Source organism: Poecilia formosa, unplaced genomic scaffold, assembly GCF_000485575.1.
Source record: "Poecilia formosa unplaced genomic scaffold, Poecilia_formosa-5.1.2 Scaffold1414, whole genome shotgun sequence".
In the NCBI taxonomy this organism is placed as follows: Eukaryota; Metazoa; Chordata; class Actinopteri; order Cyprinodontiformes; family Poeciliidae; genus Poecilia; species Poecilia formosa.
In genome coordinates, this window is record NW_006801353.1 from 1 (window position 1) to 9,901 (window position 9,901).

At 37.1% G+C, this 9,901-nt stretch overlaps 1 protein-coding gene across 1 annotated transcript; it reads right to left on the bottom strand.

Annotated features, from left to right (window-relative positions):
• Nucleotides 1–92: 92 nt before the first annotated feature.
• On the bottom strand, nucleotides 93–8,104 carry LOC103132856 (COPII coat assembly protein sec16-like; the record flags this gene model as incomplete). Its single annotated transcript, XM_007544630.2, has 22 exons — nucleotides 7,912–8,104; nucleotides 7,662–7,727; nucleotides 6,410–6,475; nucleotides 4,903–4,944; nucleotides 4,491–4,526; nucleotides 4,346–4,399; nucleotides 3,396–4,262; nucleotides 3,219–3,320; nucleotides 3,000–3,122; nucleotides 2,504–2,563; nucleotides 1,811–1,870; nucleotides 1,665–1,700; nucleotides 1,519–1,581; nucleotides 1,394–1,444; nucleotides 1,251–1,319; nucleotides 1,098–1,163; nucleotides 925–1,014; nucleotides 742–801; nucleotides 575–628; nucleotides 420–485; nucleotides 290–343; nucleotides 93–193 (listed from the first exon to the last, which is right to left on the bottom strand). Coding segments are annotated over exons 1-22 (2,207 nt in total), but the record flags the coding sequence as incomplete, so codon positions are not given.
• Nucleotides 8,105–9,901: the final 1,797 nt, after the last annotated feature.

The following is a 9,901-nucleotide window of genomic DNA, read 5'->3' on the forward strand; positions in this document are numbered from 1 at the left end:
CACTGCAAGAACTGTAAACTGTGGAAAACTGACTAACTGTATCAAACTATGCTGTCTCAAGTCAGCATCCTATCTACAGTCGTATCAGATACAGTTTGTGCAGGTTGTTGTTGTTGAAACTGAAATAGCTCTCTACCTGGAGGTTGTCACGAGGTGTGTAGCCATGTGCTCCACATTCTTCAACAGATTTGTCCTGTGAGGGTGAAAACATCCCAAACATGTTCAGATATCCTCATTCCATAAACATGGCATTCACAAACAGTTAACCAGCCACAAGTCCCCGTTGTACCTTTGAGCCCTTGCGAGACGTATAACCATGAGCTCCTTTTGGTTCATCGTGTGGCTGTTGAAAACAAAGAAGTTGAAATGAGGTGGGGTTTTTCCATTTTGTTTTAATTTGAGAAGTATCAGATGTTTACCTTTTCTAATGATATGGCAAATCCTCTTTGTGGCACAAACTTGATTTTCACCTTGCTATTCCTCCTCTGGAGGAAAACAGATTAGGTTTAGAACAGGTTCTATTTTCATGTGATCAGAAATGTGTTTCTGAGTAACGAGGGAAAAATCTAACAACCTGCCGATGGCCACCTTTCTCCCCATCTTCATAATCTTCGTCCAACACTGAGTCCTGAGAAATAGTTCAAGTTTATACATTAATACATTTAATTATGAATCCATGTTGGGTTGAAAACCTGACCTGCTGCTTTTCCACATTTAACTTGAAGAATGGAGGTTGCTTACCGCCGACTGTCGACGTACAATGGTGTTTTGCCTCTTGCTGCTTTTCTTATGGTCACCGTCCTGTTGGAGAGGATTCAAGAACTCCCTCATACATTCAAACATCACTTTGCTTTTAAAGAAGAATTGTAAGGAAAGCTGGAGTTAAATCTCTTAGAAAATCTCCTGCAATCTTCTTTAAGCTACCTTTGAAGGTGAATGCTTGTCGTTGTACGTAGAGGAAGCATCGGAGGCTCTCCGAAACAGGTGACTGACTTTGGCCTTTGTAGATTTTTTCTAGAGGCATTAAGTATGTTATAAGATAAATTTGTCAACCGTATTTATAGCCAGACTTTTCACTGTTGGAAAACAAAACATACTTTATAGTCCAAACTATAATGATCTTCATCATCTCCTGTAGAAATATAGTCATTGGAACCAAACTCCTGCAAAACAAAAGCCAAATAACCTGCATAAAGACCTGCTAGTATAAAACAACAACTGCTGGTTTTACAACATGTGACGATCTCTACCTTGGGAGTTTTTTGTCGGCTGGGCAGCATGTTGCTCTTTCCCTCCATGGAATCATCTGAATACTTGTCCTGCATTGTCAATGTTACCATTTTAGTAAAACAAGGCAAAACAATTAAACATTTCTTTATTAGATCAGATTTACCTTTGAGCTTCTTCTGGACAGCAGTGACATTCGCAGTTTCCTGTCCTTTTTCTGGAAAATGTTCAGAGTTTAGCTGAAGCTGCAGGTACAGCAGGAGAACATGCAGGAAGGAGGAGAGGTTCTACCTTAACGTAACCAAAGGTACCATCAGGATCTTCACTGCTTCCTCCATCTGACTCCATCTTGGCCTAAAAACAGGCAGCAGTCTTCAGCTGATTTTCTATGACTTAAAAATCAGCAAAGTTTAACAGAGGAAACTGAACTGACTGACCTTCATCGACTCTCTTCGTAGCTTAAATGTTCCAGACTTTGAGAAGTCAGACAGAAGAACAAGTTAAAATTCAAAGTTTCAAGGAATTAAATTTGACCCCGTTGTAAAAGACAAATAAAGAAAAACATTTAGATTTGTTTTCTTACTGGCTTAAAATCTGGATCCAGCTCAGGACTGTCCTCAGGCCAATCCTCCACACAGTGTTCCTGATTTTTAGAAGGGAAAAATGTTTACATTTTGCTTCAACTTCATAAAACAGATCAGCACATATTTCTTTCAAAGCGATTTATTTATTCATTGGCATCAGATTTTTTTTCTGGTAGGACACTTGTGAAAAAGCTCTATGGTCACATTCATACAGCCTCTGATTTGATTCTGTGACCGACACGGTGGAGATGTCAAAGATCGTCCCAAACAATTAGAAACTGATTATGTCACAAAAGTTATGATGCTTTTTTAAATGTCAAAAGAGGCTTTCATTGCATTACAGCACAGGAGAGTGATTAAAAAACACATGTGAGTATGCCCGTAAAACATTCAGGTTTTAAGGGCATACTCACATTTATCATCATGCACATAGTTCAGACTTTAACCCTTGGCACAAAAACTTACTAAGAATAAATCTGGTTTTTAACTTTTTTTGCTTTTTCTGTTGTACCGTCACCCTACTGACCTCTGACCCCCAAACCCAGGTATCAAGCGTGTCTCAAACATGAGATTAAATTTTTCCAATCTAAACAGAGCATCATATCTTTCATTCTGATCAAAATCTGCACAACATTTAACAGACTGAAAATTTCAGCTTTACAGTTGGAAACATTTTTCTAGGTGAAACTCACCTGTCCAATCAGGAGGACATCCTCAAACACAAAGTTCTCAGGTTCCAATGGTTTGCTCTCCTGTAAAACAAATATATTAAACATCCATGTTGAACAATTTTCTATCTGGTATAAAAAACAAACAAACAAAAAAAAATTAGAAAAAAAATGAGATGAGCACTCAAATTAAATATCAATAAGAAGCAGAAGATAACTTTGCATGGCTACATTTCTACTGCCCAGACATGATTGACAAGTCTGCCACTGGTTTATGAAAGAAGTTACAATATACACTAAAAACTGCATTCACTATGAGAAAGAAAAAGAAAAAAAAACAGTCCCAGAGTTAGGCAGACATTAGTCACAAATTATATGCAGAGATGTAGATTGCTGGTTTTCTCTTCAATTTTGGTTTTGCAGTTCTTTCTCTGTATAAAAACAGAAAATACAGATTCTATGTCTGTCTAACAATAGAGATATCCCATTTGAACACCACATTACAAATCACACTTCATACCGGTTTCTTTGGTTTGTGGGGAAGGACTGGTTTAGGAAGAGGTTTGAGGACTGGTTTAGGTGGAGGTTTTGGCGGTTCTGGCTTAGCAGTGTGCGCTTCAGGTACTTCTGGTTCCAGTTTAGTCTAAGAGTTTAGAGGAGACAAGGAGTTTATACAGTCACAAGTGTCCTCATTGATGGAGTTCAACATCAGAAAATCATCTGCGTTTTTGAGGCTTACAGAGTGTGCTGGGGGTGGAGGTCTCTCTGGTGCTGGTGGCTTCTCTGCTTTGGGGCGTCGAGTTCGAGGAACGGGTCTCGGTGGCCGTTTGAAAGTTTGCACCTGTACAACGTATGAAATGACTTTATAGAAACCTTAAAGTGTTTAGTCTTGTCGTTTGGAACAAGAGTTACATACGTGAGTGATGTCAGCTGGAGAAATGCTGGGCGAGGAGGACAAACTGCTGGCCTGGCTGAAGGAGGTTGGCTCAAGAAATTCCTCTTTGCTTCCCTGAGGCGTCGTCAAAAGATCTCTTGGTTTGATCTGAGGCTTTCGTGGAACAGCTGGAGGAACTTTTGGTGGAGTTTTCTTTACTAGACCTGTTGACTCTGGTGTGTCTAACTTGAACTCAGATGGGCGATTGGTTAAAGGAGAAGAGGACATTGTCTTGGAGGGAGTTGGACCAAAAGGATCATCCAAACTGGGAACGTTGAATAAATTCCTTGGGAGCGGACTTGGGAATGGATCCACCAGATTTGTAGGCAATGAAAATACGTCAAACCCTTCCTTAAAAGACTTGTTACCGTCTGTGCTGGAGGCATTGTCTTGGGTGTCATTCACTTGGAAGAGGTCCTCACCGTTCCTTGAAAACAAATCTGCTTCTGAGGCCAAAGTTTTATAAAATGGGTTTGGTGCCACGGCTTGTGGAGAGCGGCTCAAATCTTTCCCTTTGTTAGATGAGCCAAACAAAGCATTCACGTCATCTGTGACAATGTCTGAGCCATTTCTCTGTATGGGTTTAGAGAACTTTTGTGTTTGAACCAAATCATGAAAATCCCCATTGGCAGTGTCATTGAGCCTCAGAGAGGACAGTCTGAAGAGCTCGTCCTTAGGGTCGTACCTCTGAGGCACGTTAAGATGTTCAGACAACATAGCTCCATTTTCCGTGGCTTTAATTCCATAACCAAGTTCCTGAGGTGAGCCTAGGAATTTCATAGTGGGTACAGAGATGGAATCGTCTGCTTGTACTGAAGCCTCCATTCCATTAGTGTTGCTAGTTGATTCCTAATGGCAGAACACAACTTCATTTGGAATGTGTTCAGTAAAAGTCAATGTTATCAATAAGCAGAGATCTGTAACATACATACCTTGTAATATGGATAAAAAGGGTTCTCTGTGATCAAATCTGCAGAGTTTTCATTCTATTTGGAGTAACAAGAATTCAATATTAATAAATAAATAAAACCTAGTTAAAGCTGCACAGCTGCGAGAAACAGTCATTCAAAAACAAACCTGAAGGCTTGACGGAAAGTCTTCTTGGACTTCATTCTGAAAAATGACAAAAACTGAGTCCTGCTTTTGCATCATGAATCATCAATTTAAACCGTGACAGGAACCAGTGCCTAGTGTGTCTAAGTGTTTAAGTGTCTAGTCAATTTGCACGCAATCACAACAAGAATGACGTTACTGAACAGAACTTTCTAGTCAGACAACAATGTGACAGAGACACACCTACAACTGAAGCTTTAAAGACAAAAAAACTTCTAGGTAGATAGCAAAACCAAACAGGAGCACAAATCAACCAGTTCCATACCAGGTCATTATCCTCAGCCGTTCTATTGATCTAAAACAGCTACTTATGGTGCTTAAACTGCAACATTATCAAGGATAAGCACATCCAGGGATCAACTTTTTTTTATCTCACCTGTTCAAAGTGCTGGTTGTCCGTATCTGACCACTCACCTCTCTGTGGAGCAAAAGTTACAGATATCAACAAACATCCATGGGTGGGAAGAAAGGAAAGAAGCATGCTGCTTTTGTTGCGTGATGAAAACATGGAATGTAGCAGCACCTGATGGAGGTCATTTCTTTTTTAAAAACTTCTTCCTGCTTGAACTACTCTAAAAATCTCCACAGTAGCTTCTGATTTGTCGACATCCTTTTTCTGGTATTCAAAGGAAACAACACCCCAGACAGTAAAGATATCAGGGTATCTGCAGGTTTCAGCAAGACAAATTTCAAACAGAAACAAAACTATGAATAAAGAGGATGATTGGGGGATCCTGCTAGCTTGTAAGGGCTGGCAACAAAAGTGAGCCACTGGCAAAAAAAAAAAAACAAACTACGTCTTCCAGCCATTTGGTGACACATTTGTATTCACCGAGGGTAGACGAATAACAAAATTAGCCAACTAGCTAGCAAGGGTGTATTAGCAGCTAGTTACCAACCAAATTTAAGACCTGTGATTGGCATGTTTAAGGCCACATTACAGTTTGTTTTATTTTAATTTCAGATACGTGAATTCAACACTTCCACAGAGTTGTCTTAAACTCCAAATCCCAGCATGTAACCACTTGTGTTTTACCATCTATGGAGGATTAATTTAGTTTTAAGTATTTCTTATACTTTTTTATAATAATGTTGTAGTTTTCTTTGTTTTGTATACTTTTGTTCTTAGCCAAAGAAACTGAGTTCCTATCATTATTTAACAACCTGTTTAGCTTCAGGAAGAACAGGAAATTTTCATTTAAGATCACCAAAAAGTTTATTTCTGGACACTTAAATGAGGTTTTTTCTTGAAACTAAGGGATTCGTTCCTCAGTTTACTTGAGATGTGAGCTGTCAGTGGGTCACTACACCTCCCTGACTACTCTAAAGAAGAAAAATAAAATAAATTTTATCCCACCTCCTCTTAAATTAAGCCAAAATTATCAGCTCTCCATCATCACACTACAGTTTCAGTGCATTATAGCCAAACATCAACACTTTAACCTGGTTTGTCCAAAAAAAAAAAAAAAATGTTCCAAAATGTGTTCAGGCGTCACTTTTCAAAACCCAAGACAAACAGGTTAAATCCCTCAGGCCATTTTAAACTACACTTCTTGTAAAAGTTTTGTAATTCATAATAACATTTAACCTTTGACCTGAAAATGTTAAAATGCAGCTCACAGGTTTTCACGCTTTCTGAGCACAAACCTACCATACAAAGACTAAAATGTCAACCATTTCCAAAGTATGAAGACTGATTCTGATATACCTGGAGACGTTTATCCTCTTGGCTCATGATTATAGAAAGAGAGAACTTTGCTGCTAATTGTTGTTTAAAGCTAAAGAAGCTGAAATGTTTCTCAGTTTTTAAGTTTCTAAGTCAACAAAGTTCACATGCACCTCAGTAATTCCAATTTTGATTGTATATTTGTGCAACCACTTACATTGTAGTGATGATTAGGGGAGCCACGAGAAGCCATTTTCAGCATATTTTGTAGAGTTGCAACATTCTGCAGAGACAAACCATTGCTTCACTAATAATGCATACATTTAGCTTCCCTCATGATTAAATCAGACATGTTAAACTATGGTAAGGGTGTACAAATTGGTTATTTTTACGATTCAACTTGCAAACATAAATATCAGCAAAGATCAGAAAATCAGTATTTGATACACTGCCAGCTTTTCCAAGTTTCCCCACCTTCAAAAAAATGAAGAAGAGTAAAAATAAAGTATCAAAATAATAATAATAATAATAATAATAATAGTAAATCTGACTCTAGGATTTTTAAACGATTAATTAATTTTTCACGTTTATATAAATGTTCGTTTCCAAAAATAGTTCGACCGGCTTGTGATTTGGCATGCTCTAAAACAGAACGGAAACAATGCTAAAAACAAAACGAACATCAAGAACCTGAAAAACTAGACTGCAGAACTGAAACTGTGACATGAAAATACCCAAAATCTTGTAAACAGAAGACTGCATTCAAGCATCTTACACTGAATTGCTGTTGTTGTCTTTAGCATATTTACAGGGGAATTTAAAGAAGAAATCAACTAAAGTTCACAGTGAATTGACTGGTGATATTTCTGCAACGCCAAGTCTGTGATTTTAGTCTCTTTTAGACAATGGGATAGAGAAAGTTTGGAAATGCAGACATCATTCTACAACCTACTTATTCCAAAATGCAAAGAAACATGTAATTATCCAACCACGAACCAAAAATATAATACTCTACAACATGGAGAATTCTGTTCTATGCAAATAAATGAGACATCTGTTCATATGTACAGTCATAACGTAGTAAATTCAGAAACTTTAATATTCAATACACCTGCTATTTTACAGAGGAACTTGCTTTCATTGCTGATGTCAGAGATTAGAAGCATTGTTTTCAATGCAGAAGGAATTCAAAACAGTTGCCATGACAATCTTGGTTTGGCATTACAGTTTGCTTGTCAGGAGAAATGATACAGACAATGATACCTAGAGTGCTACCAGTGCAAGGAAAAAAAAAAAAATCAGCATTGCCCATCTGAAAATTTAAGTTTTTCCTGCGCAGTAATTTTCCAAAATATGATACAGGTAAAATACAATATTTTAGAAAACGGTGGAATTACTTAATGTCATACTTTGGAACCAACAAACATTTTACACATAAAAGCATATTTGTAGCAGAAAACAAGACTCACAGGTCGACTCCCGAGTGAAGTTGGTGCTGCTGCTCCTCCATGTTCAACCACTTCAACACCATTTTCCTTTATTGATTTTTTAAAATAAAACAAAAAAGCACAATTACAAATTAAATGTAAGTGAAAAATGCCCGTTTTCCTAAAGAAGCTAAGCTTTTCACAAATATGAATCAGTTTACCAGTAACACAGCCTATTTTTTTCTTTTTCCCAATAGATATTTTAATTAAAAAAAAGAAAAAGAAAACTTACCACAGCCGTTTCTCCTCTCATGTTCTTCCTGAAGTTATTTTAACACAATATTTTTGTTCCTAGAACATAATATTTTCCCACAGTTGTGCGTTATTCCACGAAAAAACAGAATCCTCTTGTATTAACACACATCACTGCCTTCCGCACCGCTTTGGTTTTTAATTGCCTCTCTGCTGGAAGTACCTGCTCCAGGGTGGATGTACGAAGCAATTAAACTTCCGGTTGCTAGGTTTTTCAAAATAAAATTCTTCTCGAATTTCCTCAGCCTAAAAATACGGTTTCGTTTTAACAGGAAATATATTTACTGTTAACTAGGTTTGTTTTGCTGAAAAGTATGACGGAATAAAACGTGAACTTTTACCGCAAATCACAATTTATTATAAATCATGAAACAAGAGGCATTGTTGAGAAGATATTTGGCTAACACATATTAGCTTTGTTAATGAACTGTCAAGGTTCAATGTGAAGTACAAAATATTTTGTGGTTGAATTTGACTCCAAACAATGTGTATGGTTTCTCATAACTGAAACATATTAAAATGATAATAGATACTTTTTAGGTGGCTTTTCCGGATGGACACAATTTATGTGCCCTATTCATAGAAGAAAAATTTTACTATTGCAGCTTACAGAACGTTAATATTCAGGTATATACATGAACAGGTATTAATGCAGGTGTGGTTGTACAACCCCTAGACGGTGGATACATGTTGTAAAAAAAAAAAGTACTATAACATTAGAATTTTTAGATACTTCAGTATTATTGATTCAGAAAAATCCAAAAATATTATAACTAACCTCTTATAGACTTATATTTATATAAATACAATGTCTACAAAAACATGTAATAATAATAATAATAATAATAATAATAATAATAATAATTCAATATTTGGGTCCTTCCTGTTGTCTGGCCCAGCAAAAATCATAAATACAAAAGCATTAGTTAAGGTAATACAAATAAGTTTAAGGCAACTCTTTCACTTATGAGTGAGGCCACAAATCTGCTTATCAAGCCACATGCACTACATGAAAAGTATTTTGTGAAATTAAATACTTTTTATGTTAAGACACAAATAAACACAAGTTTTTTTTTTCCCCAACACAACATTTGCATCACTAAAAATATGCATCCGAAAGTATTCGTTCAGATAGTACATTATTTTGAAATACAGATCTGGGTTGCTTCCGCTTTCAATGCTGCTGTAGGCTGACGGCAGCACGCTGCGGTTTACCTTTCATCCGAAGCGCAGCCTCCTCGAAGCGGACAGACCGGTCGTCCTCTCCCCGCTGAACCGGATGGAGTGGTCCGGGTGTGTTATCCTGAAGCTCGCTGCTGACAGATGATGTCATTGCTTGAATTGTTTTAGTTCCCACGGTCCCTCCCAAACTTTTAGAAGCTTAAGACATTTTGCTAAATAACAATGATGCAGGAGATTTCCCAGCTCTACGTCAAAAGAATCACTTTGTGGCATCTTTGCGTCACTCAAACTCTTACAACTGGAAACATCTAGCAGAAGATGTGGGTTATGGTGAAATGTATCTAAAACCTTTTGCCAGGCATATTCTGTATTTAGTGGTTCACAAACGTTTTTCATAACAAGCATCGCATCTAAATGTCACGTTTTCCAAACACCACCTTCTTGACATTTTTTTTTTCAAACAATGACTCAACAGGAACGATGGGAAACAACATTCCAGCAAAGTTCACAGAAGTTTGGAGTGCAAAACACAAAAAGATTCTCACCAACTTTGATCTGAATATCCAGTATGTCTGCCTTTGCATAGACAATTTTGTAATAGCCGCAGTAAAAAGAAAATATTTATTTTCAATGTTACATCATATGTGCATACATAATTCATCTGCTTGGTCAATTAAAATCAATAACATTGTCTGACCAGAAAAGACTAATTTCTTTATTGCAAAAGGAAACATTTTATGTAATATACAGACGCATCTTGTCCTGTATTTTTTTAGATGTCATAATCT